This window comes from Nymphaea colorata, chromosome 1, assembly GCF_008831285.2.
Source record: "Nymphaea colorata isolate Beijing-Zhang1983 chromosome 1, ASM883128v2, whole genome shotgun sequence".
NCBI lineage: Eukaryota > Viridiplantae > Streptophyta > Magnoliopsida > Nymphaeales > Nymphaeaceae > Nymphaea > Nymphaea colorata.
Genome location: NC_045138.2, coordinates 25,206,728 through 25,225,302, shown reverse-complemented (window position 1 = coordinate 25,225,302; position 18,575 = coordinate 25,206,728). Strand labels below are relative to the sequence as shown.

Genomic DNA, 18,575 nt, shown 5'->3' with positions numbered 1-18,575 from the left:
TTGTGAATGACCTGCTGGGTTTGCAAAACAATTAGCAAACCGGTGCTTTATGGAACATAAAACGTTAAGGCCAAACTTAAAAGACGTTTCCACAGGTAAGGCTAAAAAAAAGAAGAACTCTTATCTCTCCTCTCTCTCAATCGCAAATGAACTTTATTAATTTCCAAAAGCAATTGCAGGAAAATAAATTTACAATCTGGTTGAAGGAAAACCATGAAATAACAATTCGGTGATTACAAAACAACAACGGCGTATAATTCAGTTCAAAAATCAAGAAGCAAGCGTCCATCCCTTGTAAAATTTATTACTGCTTTTAATGACTAAGTAGCAGGCGCCATCACCGCCATAGATTTATAGCGGTGATCCATACTACCACTAGAGCCAAGCAGATAACGTCATCCGCTCGCCTTTTTGTTCCTTCCAAATTAAGGGCCTCCCTTTCTTTCTTTCACAAATTTCTGGTATATAGTTCCATCTACCTGGTTAGGTAACTACACTCCGACATATTATACTATCTTCTAACTACCCATTAAGCAAGCAAGGTTCTTTGGTTCAGTCCTTTTAGGTATGCTCCTCCGGTTGAACTAACAGATGATTTTTTAATTGGATTATATCTCCAGCTTCTAATTTCGACCATTTATACAAGAAAGGATTTATATTATCAAGGATCCACTGATATCAGGGGTCGTATAAAACGGACGGGGTTCGTTGCGAAAGCCCGCTTGGGACAGGTTTACTAGGTGGAATTATATGAACATTTTCAGATGAAATTGAATGAAAAGCACAAAACATGAACATACTTGAGCAAGTATTTTGATTGTGGCTTACAAAGCTGAACAGCAAGTGACAAAAGTACTGCTTCTTCATAATTTAAGGAGCTTTTCACTTGAGAAAATTCCTGGAGATTGTATTTTTAAAAGCAAACAGTGTCCGTTGCTCCCTGCTCTCCAGGATCGAGTTTTATTGGTGTTCAGTTGATGGATAAGCAAGTCCAGGTTGCCTAGACTTGGTGGTTTGATCTTATGAGTGAACAAGTCAAGCTCGAGCCTAAAAGGTCAGAGTCACAGTTTGAGTAGCCCATTCAAAGTTCAGTCAAGTCCGAGTAGGCTCAGCATTAGAAATATTTTAAGTGCTTTTCAAAGGCGCGTACTGCAATGCGGTTCGAGCTTATTTATTGATCCAAGCTCAACAAACTTTTATATATTAACATTTTTAAAGTTATATACTTGACTAAGGTTTTTTTTTTTTTTTTTTGAAAAATAAAAGTTAACCCTCATAAAAAGTTTCAAAAATATTATTAATCAGGTGACAGCCCCTCAAAAGCCAATTCTTGTCCGCACCTACTCCGGGTGGCAAGGGTCAACAACGACGTCTCCATCGTCCATACTTGTTAGACAGCCAAGGTCATCTCCGTCGGCCCTTTTCTTTCTCCTTTTTGCAATTTTTATTTTTCTGTTATCGGTAATTTCGTCATTCATGTGCATATTTTTTTTTTTGTTTTCTCATGCTGCCTAACTAAAACAAATACTTTTAGTATTTTTAAAAAATTATGTAAGCATGCTACTCTCTTCAAATTTTCTGTCACTTACATAGAAACTATCAAATAAGAGCCAGAACTGAGCTTTCTTTAATTGGAGAAGCAAAAAAGCATTAGCTAGCTATAACACCAGCTAAAGAGGAAATCCGTTTCCATATTTTTCGGGGAGTACACAACAGTGTGCGTTTTGCATGATCTCTGTGCTGCCTTCATTTTCAACCTTCATGATTGATTTTCAAGAGACAGATGACAAGGAAGCTACTTGCACAATCGGCCATTTCCCAAATTTTATTTCCTGTCTTTTCATGCAAGTAGGAAAGGAATCACTGTTGATGCAACTGTGAGAACTCGAGAAGTTGTCGAAGCCACATGGGCATGCACATCTTTGGCTTGCAGAAAGCGTGACACGAAAATTAAACTGCGCTTTACCACAAGGTTCACAGCCATGGCTACCAAATTAAAACAACTCTATTGACAGGACCAAGTAATTTAATATATAAGAATGGGAATGGAGACCGTCGTGCACATTTTCGGCTTCTCATAAAACTGCCAATCAGGAATTCCAAGACCATACTGAATGCTGCCGATTGTGATGAAAAGAGGACAGAAACATGCAACACAGACACTACAGTCGAGAGAACTGGGACGCCACGGGAAAGTAGGAGACAAGTATGGGAGCCTCCTGCCTCGCGGGCTTCACCAACCCCTTCTCCTGTTTCTTGGTGCTGCTCTTCTCACCGCAGGGCTGCTTGCCGACTGTGCACGCTTGCTCGTCGCACAATACCCGTGGCGTGTGGCCGAAGCAGCTCAAGATGTTCTCCAAGAATGCCATGCTCGATTCGATGCAGTCTGCTGCTTGTGGTGTTGCAGCTTGCATCAGAGTCTTTGCGTCTATATATATAGAAAAAGAAGAGAGAGATTCAGAGGGAATTCTTTCTTTAACTTGGTCTTTGAGTTACTTTCTTCGGGATGAAGTATTAGAGATCAACTCCACGGTTCAAAGGTCAAACACACCCTTTGACTTTTACTTTGCGAGTTCATTCTAGGTCCTCAGACTCCTTCGGGTGAGAATGAAGAAGAAAATTTAAATGTGTCCCTGCCAGAAAGCTAGCGGTGCGTGACTGACTTATAGTGTTTGGCGCAAACACGCAACCATACATGTGCCTAGTTCACTAGTGCCTATAGTTGGCAAAGTCGTGATTGGAACTTACATGAGTGGATGATCGGGTCAGTAAATTGACTTGTTGACTCGATCGAGTTTTAAAATAACTTGAATTGAGCGAGTTAGGACTGAGTCAAACTGAGGTGAATTAGGCCGAGTCAAGACACTCTTGTTCCAAGGACCGCAGCTTCCTTGTAATCAAAGGGGCCGAGTCAAGACACTCTTGTTCCAAGGACCGCAGCTTCCTTGTAATCAAAGGCCTCCTTCGTATTACTTGGACAGGAAGGAAAAGCTGAAAGCGTCTAAAATTGGTGGTTAGGTTGGCCCCGTTTAAGGCTTCTTTTTCCGTCACATGGTGCTAGTCAAAGCGTTTGAATACCTTACGCCCCATCGTCATGGGACTAATGACAGGTGACTAATGCACCTAGACCAAGTCTTTAGCCACATGTATAAGGTGGCCGGGACCCAGGCCAGGACCTAGTCCGAAGTCGGAACCTACCACTCCAATACACTAGCTAGGCATTCTACGCAAGTAATCAGAGAATGTCAACAGATCTGATTCAAATTGGATGTACTGTTAGTCAAATTCCAATTCGAATTTAGATTCAAAGAGAAATGAAAGAAAATCATATTTGAATCTGAATCCAAAACCCAACTTGCACAATTTGATTTCGGTTTCAATCCGATATTTGAATCCACATCGGAGTCCAAATCCAAATTTTAAATCAATTCAACTGACTTTCAAAATGTAAGGGCATTGGATGTAAGATATGTATTTAAAACTAAATATGATATGTATCAAATCTGAATCTGATCGAATGTTTATGTATAACCACATCCGAATCTCAATCCCATCGGATGGCATTTCTTAAATTTGAACGGGATCCAATTTTCTAATTGGATATTAATTTTTTTCTATGTATAATTTTTCAAAACGGTACGATAGACATCCAATCCAAATAAAATGGATTGACATCCCTAAATAATATCTATGGGTGGTTGGATCATGCCGGAAAAGTAGGTCTAGATAATATTTCATTCTCATTTCATGAGGTCCATAAACCAAATACTGGATCATGCTCTAGGTCAGCGTTGTTAAAATCGATCGGCCAGTATTATGAGCTCGTATTTTGCATGTATAAAATAGGGGTTTGTATTGATGAACAGGAAATATAGGATTATATCTTTTTAGTTTTTATTTTTGAATTAATCTACAATTATTTTGTTTTAATGCAACGAAAAGGATGATACAGAGCACTACCTAATGCATGATGTCAGCCATTACGTATAGGTGATCGAAGGGATATGGCGCCGATACTGATATTCATGATTTTGGTCTACGTAGTTGGATTTGAATTCAAAACATAAAAAATCTAGAAATGAAAACGAATCTCCAGTCAGTCTGAGACAAACAGAGAACTCCTTGGAACGATTAAGAGAGAAAGATCTGAGGCACCATTCGCAACATATGATCAAAGATGTTTTTTTCTATACAAGCAGCATTTCTTTGTTTACAGGAGAAGCTTAATTGGAATCTTTGTTTACAGGAGAAGCTTAATTGGAAAAGAATTTCGTCTTTGATGCAAAGAGGAAAACCGAAACCTCCACACTTCAATAGTTGCAAAATTGTAGAACCAAATCGTGCTAATAGTTCATTCCAATTGACTACGCAGGACATTTTGGACCGATCCGATCAATGTAACCCTGCAGAACGCTACAGCCGTGAGAGTTGAGATCCAATGGGAAAGTAGGAGACAGGAATGGGAGCCCCCTGCCAAGCAGCAGGCTTCGTTGCCTTCTTCCCTTGCTTCTTATTGCTTCTCATGGAGTCAGCCTGGTTCCGGGGTGCGGTCTGTGCATCTCGGCCATCATCGCACGTCACTCTTGATGAATAGCCGAAGCAACTCAAGATGCTAATGGAGAACGCCATGGCGAACGGAACTGAAAAACCCTCTGTGAAGCAAGAATCGAGTTGCGATTACAAATCAGAAGCACCACTGCACCAGTTAGTTTATATAAGAACTTACTTTTGAAGTCGAACAGTGTTGCGTGGAAACGAAGCAAAAGTTATATGCTGGTGATTCCTCGAAGGTTCATCACTTGGGCACCCAAGGAAATTTGTGATCTGGTCTCTTCGCTTGGGCACCAAGGAAAACTGTTGCTGTTATAATCCAAGTCAAGCAGACGAGTGTTTAAAAAGAAGTTTGTGTGTCGAACGGTGTTGCGTGGAACTGAAGCAAAAAGTTAGATGCTGTTGAGTCCTGGAAGGTTCATCACTTGGGCACCAAAAAAAATTATGATCTGGTCTCTTCACCTGGGCACCAATTTAAATTAATGAAAGAAAACAAAGATGAGAAATGGTGTGTCGGTTGATCCCACACGGGAATTACATCTTCTTTCTTATGATCAAGGAGGGCTACGCGCATCTAAGGTTCAGCATGATCTGCAAATAAAAGGTGTTATTATGTTGTATTGAGGAGAAATTATTAGTATGTGCATTCTTAAGAAATATCAATCGACAGTTATTAATCAGCCTCTTAATTACAGCAAGCATTAGCATTAGGTCATTCCCTGCTATAATAACAATTGCTGCCATAAATTAAAGAACAGCGATGAATTATATATTTCATCCATTATGTATGGGATCGACATTCTTGGTTGTGGGATTTAGAATGTAACCGGAAATTACACACTTGAATGGCGATGGTCTGTATTTTCACAAAAAAACTTGTGCTTCGGATTGGTGTTGGGAACAGAGAGATTGAAGAACGTCTGTGTACTAAATGCTCTTTCTGAATCCAAATTTCTTTGTCTAGAGAACTACACGCATAGAAGTTATTAGTGCAATATTCTAAGTAGCCAAATTTCTTTTTCCTTCTTTTTTTTTCTTTCTTCTCAAGCAAGGGTGGAGCTAAGGAGGGGCCTAAGGGGTCTTAGCCCCCCTCCTCAAAAAAAAAAATTAAAAATTAACTTATAAATTTTATAAAATTTCAGTTGTAAAAATTTTAAAAATTGATATTTTGGTTTTTGTCAAAATTTAAACACTTTAATTCGACGTCTGTCACCCTCTTCTGTCAAGATAATACACATCTTTGGCTTGGCTTGCAGAAAGATGGACATGAAAATTAAGCTAAGACCACACGCCTAATTCACAGCCATATGTCCACCAAATCACGCTAACATAGAGAGAGAGAGAGAGAGAGAGAGAGAGAGAGGTGTTCAAGCCAAGATCAAAACAAGTTTGTTTATGTAAAATCAACTCTATTTACAGGACCACAAAATAATTTACTATATAGAATGGGGATCGAGGCATCATCATCTCATGATCGATGCAGGGCTAGTGAAACTGCCACATGTTCAGTTACGAAAAACCAGATGTACTGCAGTGTGCTGATCGTGATGCAGGTAGAACATAAGCCTGCAACAGAGACACTACAGTCGAGGGAACTGGGACGCTACGGGGAAGTGGAAGACAAGTATGGGAGCCTCCTGCCTTGCGGGCTTCACGACCTTCTCCTCTTTCTGAGCGTCGCCCGTCTCGACGGTCGGCCGCTTTGCCATAGTGCACACTCCCTTCTCACATGTTACCCGCGGTGAGTGGCCGAAGCAGCTCAAGGCTTTCTCCAAGAACGCCATGCTCGATCGATGGAATTTGCTGCTTATGTTGTTGCAGATTACACTAGACTCTTTGTGTCTATATGAAGGGAAAATAAGGGAGAGAGAGACACAGATTTTTGTTTTTAATTTAATCTTTTGAGTCGATTTTTTGGGGATGAAGTCTTTGAGATCCACTCAATGGTTTAAGGGTGAAAGCACACCTCTCAGCACAAGACAAAATGAGAAACGACTTTTGGGGTTCCTTGTACATCATTTGGAGGGCATGTTTATCATTTCCATATTCATGGGGTCGAACATTTAATATAACCATCTTCCATTGGAGATCCCTGCGAATAAGGAAAGAGGTTGTGTATTCGGGCAGGACCCAAATATTTGTCCCACCATGACACGCGTTAACTTCTAAACTCGGGCACCAAGGACGAGCAGAAGATGTCTTCGACTGGTTGGCCCTCGTTTTGGACCAAGCCTTTTTCCGTGGTTCTTATAGAAACCGGCAATCACCTTTATATCTATTTGTTCCTCACGTTTAGGCAGTCTATGGAAGTAAGCAAAGAACCGGAGCCAATCATGTGCTTCTTAATTCACATGTTCAATATTGGCACCATAAGGAGGCGTCTGATAGTCTTCTACTTGATAACTGTGGATTTAAGATCAGACCCTTCCCTCTGATTTTATATCCGACATTTTTTCAATATGAAATGGTAGTCTGTTTATACTTTTGTTTTAGTTTTTATGTTCAAATTAATTTAAGATCAGGCCACATTATTTTTTAATGTGTTAATTCCGATGATCAAGAGATGTTTACTCTATAATAATCAACATTTCTGTATTTGCCGGACAATCTTAATTGAAAGAGAATGAGTACCATCTCTTCATCTTATTGCAGCGAATTAAAAGAAAGACAATGATCTCACTAGTTCCAAGATTGTGGAACCAAATTCTGCTAACAGTTGATTCCAATCGGGCTCAGCATGGTATTTTTCACCGATCCGATCGATACAACCCTGTGGCAGCCTACAACCGAGAGAGTTGGGGTGCAATGGGGAAGTAGGAGACGGCAATGGGAGCCCCCTGCCGAGCAGCAGACTTCGTTGCCTTCTCCCCCTCTTTCTTGTTGCTTCTCATGGAGTCGGCCTGCTTCGCGGCTGCGATCTGTTCTTGCTCATCGCACGTCACTCGCAACGACGAATGGCCGAAGCAACTCAAGATGCTAATGGATAACGCCATGCTGAACGGAACTGAGAGGCCTTCTGTGAAGCAAGATTCGAGCTGTGATGATAGTCAGAAGCATCAGTTAGTTTATATAAGAGCTTACTTTTTGTGTCGAACAGTGTTGCGTGGAAAGGAAGCAAAAAGTTACATGCTGTTGACTCTGGAAGGTTCATCACTTGAGCACCAAGAAAAATTGTGATCCGGTTTTCACTTGGGCACCAAGTCAGGCGGGCAGCACGTAATCGAAGTCAATCGGACATAACGTTGGGCACTTATGGACGCAAACATTTGGTATCACTTGGGCGGCAATGTAAAGCCAAAGATGTCTTTATATGGTTTCAGGCATAACCTTGTTGGTCCGGTTAAGATATATGGTTATGTTGGTCCGGTTAAGATATATAAAAAGACATGGTTTTAGTTTGATTCTTTCTCCTAAACGTTATACCTCTAGATCTTAAGTGATCGAGAGAGATATTAAGTTAAAGGCTGCACCGTTGTCATCACAATATCAGTTGAACATGAACCATGAACATAAGTTAAAGGGTGCACCGTTGTTATCGCAATATCAGTTTAACATGAACCATGAACATAAGTTAAAGGGTGCACCGTTGTCATCGCAACATCAGTTTAACATGAACCATGAACAAGTTGATTGCTACAATACATTAACTTGGCCCAGGACCAACGCTGGGTTGCTGGGGCCTGGCCCGGATCCAGTCCGGGAAGGCTGGCCCTAAGATCTATGATACAAGTACTGTGCAGTCTATGTACCAACAACCATAATATATCCATCGGTGCAACTCCATGATGAAAAAAAGTATGCCAAGATAATACCCTCTCTGTTTTTATGTTCATGAAAAATGGTGGATGAGGGTGTGGTGGGTCAGCACCTGTCACACTTTATAGGGTCGTATACATGGGCCCCAGTACACATCGTCATATTGCTTTTGCTGATATGAGATCAGAGTTTACGTATGTATATTTAGATTTTAAATTAATTGAAACTTATTTTGAAATTCAAAAAAAATCTAAAAAATAAGGACATAACAAGTGTCAGCGAATAGGCTGTTTTCTGTGGTTGAAGTTGTCCATAGCCGGCGCTTAAAGATAAGATCTACAATTTGACAAAGTTGAACGCGAGTGTATCCTGTTGAGATCAGGAAGGCCGTCTTGGCAGATTTCGAAAAGCAGGTCAGGACACCTCGAGCGGAACCTTCTTAATATGAAACATCATGGTCACGCTGATGATGACAATGGCTCCTTCAGCCTAATATCATGAGCTTTCCTGATCTCCTTAGCTATCGTTCACACAATAATATCTGACTAGTTAGATATTTCACTTAATCGGGCTTGAGAATGGATTTGAGTTCAGTATATAACTTCCTTTTGTAAAGGTCGCTCGTTTGAAACGTAAAACCCCCCGAAGCCATTCCTCTACCCTTTTAGTTCTGGCCTGTGTCAACTTTCGCAAGGAGTTGAGACTTCTAAGATTTGAAACCAAGGATTTTTAGCTGCCTACCAGTTGTGCCCGAGTCCTTTGTGTTTCAATTGAAGACATACAAAACGCAGAAACAAATACAAATCTCAGAGTTTGAGACAAACATAGAAAAGCAGAGAAGAGGATAGAGAAAGGGATCTGATCGGGCACCATTTGCAATGATCAAGAGCCGATTGTTTTCTATAAAAATCAATACTTTTCTGTTGATAGGACAAGCTTAATCGAAGTAAAGCTTTGTACTCCTTCTCAAGCTATTATCCCTCCAATTACAGCTTTGTACAAGTTTTTTTCATTTGTTTGTGATAAATGGTAGGGAGGCGTATCTCCCAGCCCAGTTGCATCCGACAAACACGTACGCTAAAAACACCCTCTGTTCTTCTTCTTGTCCACCTTCACCATGACCCTCCTTCCTACCACCACGATGGTAGCTGCCCTCTGTTCATTTTTCCTCTCCTAGGCGAATAGATTCGGACTAGTTCCACCATGTAGTGTTCGAGTTATTGCAAGTGGGTTCAAAGAACGCGACACTTGTGACAGAGCCGACACGACCCTGCAGCATCCTACGACCGAGAGAATTGGGAGCCAGAGACCACATGATCCCGCATCAGCAAGCTACAACCGAGAGAGTTGGGATCCAATGGGGAAGTAGGAGACAGGAATGGGAGCCGCCTGCCTAGCAGCAGCAGGCTTCGCTACCTCCTTCCTTTGCTTCTTATTGCTTCTCTTGCAATCGGCCTGCTTCGTCGTTACTGTCTCTTCTTGCTCATCACACGACAGTACTCGCGGTGAATAGCGGAAGCAACTCAAGATGCTAGTGAAGAACGCCATACTGAATGGAACAGAGAGAGCCTTATCAAGCTGTGAGGATAAAATCATGAACACCAGTTACTTTATATAAGAACAAATGCTTGCGTTGAATAGCGTTGCGTGGAAATGAATCAAAAAAAAGTTTATCAGCTGTTGCTTCCTGGAAATCTTCATCCTTGGGTACCAAGAAAAATCGTAATCTGGTCTGGTCTTCACTTGGGCACCAAGGAAAAGGTGACCCGGTTTTCTCTTGGGCACAGAGGAAGGTTTCTGGTTATACAGTCCAGGTCAAGCAGACTATTTCTTTGAGTGGACTGGTCAAAATACCATCCCACTAACGCCTATGCTTCCCTCTGTGAAAACGCCAAATGCCCTATAGGCATGAGAAGATGTAACTTTGAAAAAATGCCATCTTATTGTTTTTACTTTTTAAATTTGGAAAAGCAGGATGAGAGGAAATATCCGGAATATATAGTCTGATGCATACAGCCCGAACACTACTATATCAGTTAGCAATGATTAAATTGCTAACAACCCGATCCTGTCCGGTGCTTACGGGTCTGCATTGGTGAATTCAGCTCTCTACTGGACGATGTTTTAAGAAAAAAAAAACAATAAAATAATTAATTTTTAAATTTTAAATTTGAGACTCGATATGTGGTAGTCTACGCAACATATCATTTTAATTTAAAGTTTCTGGCATGAGATAAGAAACTGATATGGAAAACATTGCAGCAAGTTCCTTGGACAAATTCACCACAAGTGGAGATGAGTTATCTATGGAACTTAAAGAAGATCGTGCTGCTATATAGTGATTTCACATGTCAGTGGTCTAAAACTCAGCTGTCTCTGCAGGTGTTCCTCCTGTTCTAATTCTTGAAACCTGCTATAGAAAAAGGAAGATTTTGAAGAACGCTGAGAGAATTATGGACTTCTCCCTGGACTTATAGATATGCCATCTTCATCCAATCGCATTTTCACTCCGATAAATAATCTAAATAAATTATCAAAGGAAGATAATAAATGATAATACCGAGAAATGCAATGGAGGAAACTCATTTTGCTTGAAGCTAAATAGAATTGATGAATGCCTCAAGCCGCACTTGAGTATGCTGACGTACCGATTACTTTTTTCAAAGCGGTTGGAATAAAATTATTGGCAGAAAGTAAAGAACTCGTCACCCTAACTAATAATAGCCCTTGATGGTCAAAATAAATGATACTTATCATGGTACGGACTACCACTTTCCTCAATTTGTAGTCCTGAAAGAAGAGCTCTCCATGTTCAGCGATCATGACAGAAAAAGATTAAACAATTCATATTTCTTATTGACAGGAATTCCAAAGTTAACATGCTCTCTCTCTCTCTCTCTCTCTCTCTCTCACATTAGGATCGCCATACTAGGGATGCTGCAGAAGGATTTACTTTACTACATACTGAAGGTTGAGATTATATTAATCAAACAGCTCCACCTTTGGAAAAGATTTGGCTCTTGCAACGACCATCTTCTACAAAGCGCCCATCGTCTTCCTCTGGCACGCCAACCAACCTTGATCCTTGCCTCATGCCACAGGCCAGTTTGGTATTGGCCAAGCTAAGAAATCACCAAGATTGCTGGGAGTCCAAATACAGAAAGTGCGAGCACTATATGTAGTATGTACACATTAGATGCCAGATATGGCTGCTTATTTTGCCTTCTTCAACTTTGGTTTCTTCTCTTTTGTCCTGCGCCTTTTGATATCTGCAATGGTAGCCCATACATAATTGGCTGGTATAGCAAAGGGATCTTGCTCACATGGTTTGATGGGCATGGTTTTCCGGTTAACAGAACGAGAAACAACACCATTACTAGGACGCCGTAACCAGGAATTCCAAGATGAATCCTGGACATGCTCATCCTCATCTTTTGAAGTGTGGAACAGTGAGGGGCTTGACAGTGGAGTGAAGAACTGATCTACTGGAGGAAGGTCCTCAAACTTTGTAAACGTGATCACAACTCTTACAGTAGGAACCACAGGAATAGAAACCTGCATCATCGCACCATTGCAGTTAATAAAACAGCCAGAATCAACGCACTCACAAATACGATACCGACGTGAATTGGTCAGAAACTGAAGTCAAAATAAAAATTGGAATTGCTAAGATGATAAAAGGACTCGTACGTGCCATCTCATCATAGCCACTGGCCAGTATAGACACAGCAAAATACAGTTCAAATTCAAATAATAGATAAAGCTGGATTGCTTGCAAATACTTTTGTGACTCAGGATCAGCCACAAAGGATCTACAATCAATCACCAAGAATGTAGGAACATAATATTGATTGCTAACAATATTCAGGTGCAGAAACAAAGGACTGTGGACATGATAAGGAGGAGCCGGTGTAATCAGTACTGTTGTAACATCTGTTAATTTTCCTCTTAGCATTAACCGCTAAAGAGTAACATCAGTTATGCCAAGAAGAAGGTGAATAGTGTAAAGATGAAAAAAAAAATGTAAGCAAGCCAACAAGAAAAACATATATTGACTTTGTCTCCATGAACGTAGGCTCCAGATCCAACCACAACGATATTGACTCCGGAGTATTCCTTGCTTGAGAGTCTCTCCATCTTTTTCTGGTCTATTTTTAACGGACACATGCTCATATGCAAAGAAGTCAGAATGCATGGCTGGTGCATTATAAGGGTCAGGCAAATAAAATGGATGTTGGTATTCAGGAAGCAGTTAGCAGCCAGATATCAAATGAAACAAACCAAAAGAAAAAAAAAAACACTTTTACTAATTCCACGTCCTCCTGGATGCTAACCAAATAATTTATGACAGCACTTCACAGAGTTCACTCGGTTACTCAAGAGAGGAATCATATTGTCATGACAGCAGCAAAGAGAACAGAAAAGAAACCATCAACCAATCTGCTATTCTTGAGACTTTTAACAAGCAGCACCTCAGAAAAAAACAAACCAAAGCGCAAGCACAGTTGCTTAATAACAAATTTTGGGGTTACTTGCACGGCAACATCGAAGAACAAAGTACTCAATCCGAGTCAGACTAGTTCGCTTCTGACCATCGATGCAGAGAAAATTCCGATAACATTTCTTGGTGCCCATGCTCCTAACTTGGACAAGTACTAGCTTCACCTAATCAAACTTGGCAAGGTCCTCCCTCACAAGTTCCACAACCCCCCACAGATCAAACCAGTTTCCGTATGTTCTCTGGGCCCGTAGCACATGTTTGAGGGTTCAACATGGGTGTCGCTACCGAATAAAAGCATCCTGATCTCATCTGGGTCTTCATTCTGCTAGGGCAAGCCCTCAAGACAGATCCACTTGAATAAAAAACCAAAACCCAGAAAAACCAGAAAGTAACAAGGCCTCTGCATTTAACACTAAAACCTCAAGAATCTTCAAAATCATATTGGGCTTACAATATCTCAACCTTATGTATAACTAAGAAATTTGGATGATAAATGTATACCTTCACAGGGAAAGTCCCCGGTGGAAGCTTAGTTGTGAGCAATTCCCTGAGTCTCCTCACAGCCTTCACCTTGTTGGCCAGTATATCCAACAAAGGCAGCAATTCCTCTGTTTTCAGGGGGAACTGGTCAGTAAGCCAAATGCAAGGCCTCAGGCTCTTCTTGTACTCGCTCTCTTTAATGCATTCCTCAGCCACCTTCCTCCCTGTTTTCGCCGGCAAGGGCTTGCTGAGAAACGACACGTCCACGCTCCTCCTCCCTTTGGCGAAGCCCTTGTCGACTGGAATGCGCTCCCCCTGCTCGTAGCTGCTGTTTCTTCGGCGGCCCACGTCCGGATTCTCGGCCACCAGGAACCCATCATCGTCAGTGTCCTCAATGAACTCCAACGGAGAGACATGAAAATCGTCTTCCTCAACCTTCCTGGTCTTGAAGCTGAAGGAAACATTGTGAACGTCAAAGAGCCGAGCCTTCCATGGACCAACCATCTCAGTCCTCTCCTGCCGGCGCCAATTTAGGCGGCTAACGAGCTCAGCTCGCGTGACGTCCATTCCCGGTCGGAAGACAGCGGACTGCGAGCGGAAAGCGGCCTCCTCAGCGACCGACGGAGGCGTGCTGGCATTTTCCAACGCGTCAACGATATCCCTGTTTTCATGGTCCAGCAGGAGGAGTGAACCGGGGGGCACCGAATTGCCGCCTGGTCCAGCCCCGGTTCCGTCCCCGAGGAAGAGGAATGACTGGTCCGAACGGTGGGTCTTTAGGCCATCGAAGCCAGAGATGGTGGTGTCTGCCCGGAGATCGGCGTCGCGCTTCCAGACGCGGTAGGTGTCCGAGGGGGCGACGCGGTTGAGGAAGGGGACAAGGGAGCTCTCGAAGTGGAAGGAAAGCTCCATGTAGAAGTCGCGCATCCGGCGGAGAGCGGCGACGAGCAGCGGCAGGCGGCGGCGCCACTTAGCCCAGGCGGAGGCCTGGTGGTGGCGGACCAGGATGCCAGTCATCTCGTCACGCCGGCGGCAGACGGACTCCTGGAGGGCGTTCCACCCGCGGGCGTCCTGAAGAGAGGGGTCCGCACCAGCTGCGACGAGGAGACGGACAGAGACGACGTCGCCACGGGCAACGGCGAGGTGGAGAGGGGTGAGGCGGCCTGGAACGCCATCACGGCGGTCGACGACCGCGGAGATGGCTTCAGCGCGGGCGTCCTCGGCGATAGACTCAGCCTCGGAGAGAAGGACGGAAGGAAGGCGGAGACGGGGGAGCCTGGAGAGAATAGAAGAGAGGCGGGAGTGGTCGGAAAGAGCAACAGCGTAGTGGACGGGGCTATGCGAGAATGCTTCAGGCGGAGAGCTGGCCATTGTGCCTTCCGGCGGTGGTGATGCTGTTAGCAGCGGGGAAGAGAAGAAAAGGAGAGGCGGCCTCTGGTGCCGTTGAGGAGCTACATCAAAGCAGTGCAGTAATAGTATGCATGAGCGAGACGTGTACAAAAGTAAACTCCCACCGTTTCTAGAGAGAAAGTCTTAACAGGGTTTCTCAGAGAGGAAGAAGGAGTTATGATTGGTTATAATTCAGAGAGAGAGACAGAGAGAGAGAATCCATGATCATGGCAATACAGAGACAGAGAGAGAAAGGCAGTAGAGAAATCCAAGCGTCGCTACTCTGTATGAAGGAGATGAAACCTTTGATGGGTCGTAGTCTTACGTAGAGAGAGGAAGAGAGCTTTTCTTTTTCGATGGGAGTGAAGGTGGAAGATCATGCGTTCCTAACGAGAAGAAGATCGGTATGCGTGAACTGTAGAAAAAGGAAGGGTCATCTTTTAAGGCGAATTCTTTGGTAAAAATTTGAAACCGCGAGCATCTTGCCGATGTTTGATTAGAGGTAATCACAACACCAACTTACAGAGAGAAAGCTGTAGATGATCTATGACTCAAGCTCTAGAACTAGACCCTGAAGAAACCTTTTGCAAGGTGATGGAACACCAACTTAGAGAGAGAGAAAGCTGGTTGGCGCTTATAGAGACTAAAGAGTCTTTGGCTCGCCTTGGTGTGGGGGTTCGCGAAAACGATCCTTTTTGACGACCAATAAGAAGCGTCGGATCTGACACCGTCGATTCTTTTGGCAGCTACCATCGTACGGTCGAAATCGCACCGTTGCTTTTCTTCCCCGCTGCCGATTAAAAACCGATGAACCCAATCTTTATCTATCGCGTCTGCTTCTTGTCGGACCCAACCCAGCTTTAATGTTTTTTGACCAGGCAAACGGATCGGATCCATCGGCCTTTTTGTTTAGGATCCGAAGACGGAGGGGTCCTTTTCCTAAAGGGCAAGCATACGAAGGGACCACCTGCGACCCCCTGCTCCTTCTTTTCGGGTCTTTTGCTATCAATTAGATTATGTTTCCGGCAACCTCTTGCTCAGAACACACACCTTGGAATGAAACCCGGTCCGGCTAGGTTGGTCCGGTCGCGAGTGGGCTCGAGATGGCTCCAGTATCCCCCGTGTTTGAATGTGGGTGGCCGATCCCGATATGCTTATACCTCTCAATTAGTTGTTCTAATCAAATCATTCTTGCATGCAACCACCCACGAATTCTCATCATTTATTATAATAATGACGATCTAATATGGCAATTCAAGTTCTCTAAATCTATTTCAGTCTAGAAGTAATTTCTATATTTATACTATTCAGCTACCATTACACTTTTTAGGGTTTATGAATTGCTTGAGGATCTATATGGATCCACAATACATCTTTCAAGTGAGCAAGATGTATTAATCCTACTGTCCTAAAAAAGGCTCGAAGGTCTCTCTATTTCCCTTGCTTTTAAGATGCTGAGCTGCGTCAATGTCAGCGATAGCAATGGTGCACCCTTTAACTTGGATGTCGCGCCCTACCACCTTAAGACACAAGAACATAACACCTACCAGAATCGAATAAAAGATCTATCTTTATAGAGGCCTCTATCTCGACCAGCTACACTATGCCCCTTAAAACCACAATACATCATTCAACTCGGTGTTGTGCTAAAATAAATAATAATGCATCGAAACGTGACAGTAACCATAAAATATAAGGCCCCTTCAATGTAAGGGCATTACTTTCTAGTTAGGTCGCTTCCCTTCTATCTTTATACTGGCCTCTATCTCGACCAGCTACACTATGCTCCTTAAAGCCATAATACATCATTCAACTAGATGTTGTGTTAAAATAAATAATAATACATTGAAAGGTGACAGTAACCCTAGCCCTTCAATTTAAGGGCATTACTTTCTAGTTAGGTCGCTTCCCTTCTTATTTAATAACTGACATTTTACCTTTAAAATGTCCTCTAAGCAGAGCAAGAGAAGAGAAAAGAGATGCGGTTGTTGTACACGGGATTTAGCAAAGAAATTGGTGAAGGCACGCTTTTTCAGGTGGCAGTCTAACGATACAGTAACGCTGTGTAGATGGTGGTGCATTTGTGAGAAATAACTCATGGCGTCACTTTTTTTTTTAACGAGGAAGGAAAGCGGCAAACCAATGAAACGAGTGTTCCAACATCCACCTACCCCGTTAGGTTCACGAAAAGCAGTGCATCTTACCGACGCACACATAGAACCAGAAATGTGATCCTTCAAAAGATCATACAATAGATCTGATTTCTACTGCATCTGGTAAAGAAATTCAGTATGCAGTTTCACAGCAAAAATCTAATCCAATTACTCTCTCTCTCTCTCTCTCTCTCTCTGCTTGCAGAGGAGCCACTTGCATTCTATATTGCTAGTTACCATTTATTGTCTTAGTTGAAGAGTGCATCCAACCAGGATCATCTGCAGTGAAAAAAAGTAAAGAAAAAGAGGAGGGTTAAAGTGTTTGGGCAATTCCCAATTCGATGATAATTGAGAGCTTCTATATATCAAGCAAGGCCTTTCTTTTCATAGGAATCCTTGTCTGTATCTTATATATATATATATACATATCACTATCTTTTCCCCCCTACAACTAGCTTAGCTATGTATGGCTAGGCTGCCTTGGAAGGCTTCAACAGTTCTTTCCCCTTGTTGTCTTTCTCTTCTTTTTCCTGCAGCACAGCAGAGTGTGGCAGCAAACATCATGCTTCCTCCTCCCTTTCCTTCCATCACTGTCTTCTTCAACAAAAACATCAGCAGAAGCAAGGGCTTGGGCAATGGCTGGGCCCACTCCCTCTGTTCTCTCATATGCCATTGTCTGTCCTCTGCTGATGCTTTATGTTGGGGGAACATTGTCCTCTGTCTTCCACCATACAATCACACTCCTTCTCTAACATAGCTTGAGCATGTGTAAAAAGACAAAACTTCATTCTTCAATTTTCTTTGGCATTAGTAATGAAATGTTTTGGTCAATTTAGGTTTTGGGACTGCCAATAATGGCATAGCATCAATTAGGAGGCGGGAACATGCTGCCGCCACTGCCGCCACCGCCGCTGCCGGCCTCACCCAGCCCAGTTGGGCCCTAGGCTTAGTGGTTGGGACATAAGCAGACGGTTCTTATTAATTTCTGATGATAGGCTGACCGGAACCAGGTTGTAGGCCAGCCTGGGTTGGTTATCCAATCAATAATTGTTCATCTTTTTTATTTTTTTCACTAATTTGAATTGAATTAGTGTTATCCTTTCGGTCAGTTTAAATTGCCCATTGATTGAAAGTTACAAAATTGGCCAATTCATAATCCGCATGGTGTTCTTAAATTTCACTAAAAACTGCCATTTTTTAATCCAAAAGCAGCTTAAATTTTGGCAAAGGTACCACATCCATATGTACAGGAACTGAAATCCTTGGGCCATCTTCCTTCTGATGTATTGGATGGAGCAGAAGTGATTAAATACATTACTGTGGTGTTTATATATATATATATATATATATATATATATATATATATATATATATATATGTCATTGTTGCAATCCATCTCCAACAAAAATAGAATCTGGGAATACAATTGGCAAGGTTCGTCTAGGACACTTCAATGGCGGAATCTGATCCGATGCACGATTTGCAAGTGAAAAACAAAATCCACATCTGTATTTTTCCTTTTTCAGAATCAAAAGATTGTGTACCTCATTGAGAAAATATAGTCCAAAAGATTAGTTTGTACAGAAGATCAAACTTGACGAATCTATTCGCTTAGTGCCCGTTTTCTTCATAAAGAAACACTCAAGTGGATAATTCTCGAAAAGCTCGTAAATAATGGGACGTGGGAAATGCAGGAACCAATCTCTGAAATTAATATGGATTTTTCTTTGTTAGTGAAAGCAATTGAT

General features: G+C 42.3%; 1 protein-coding gene across 1 annotated transcript; it reads right to left on the bottom strand.

Annotated features, from left to right (window-relative positions):
- Positions 1 to 11,142: 11,142 nt before the first annotated feature.
- LOC116246182 (uncharacterized) lies at positions 11,143 to 15,287 on the bottom strand. Its single transcript, XM_031617918.2, has 2 exons — positions 13,310 to 15,287; positions 11,143 to 11,862 (listed from the first exon to the last, which is right to left on the bottom strand). Exons 1-2 carry the CDS (start codon positions 14,654 to 14,656, stop codon positions 11,521 to 11,523), a joined length of 1,689 nt encoding a protein of 562 aa, XP_031473778.1. The 5' UTR covers positions 14,657 to 15,287; the 3' UTR covers positions 11,143 to 11,520.
- Positions 15,288 to 18,575: the final 3,288 nt, after the last annotated feature.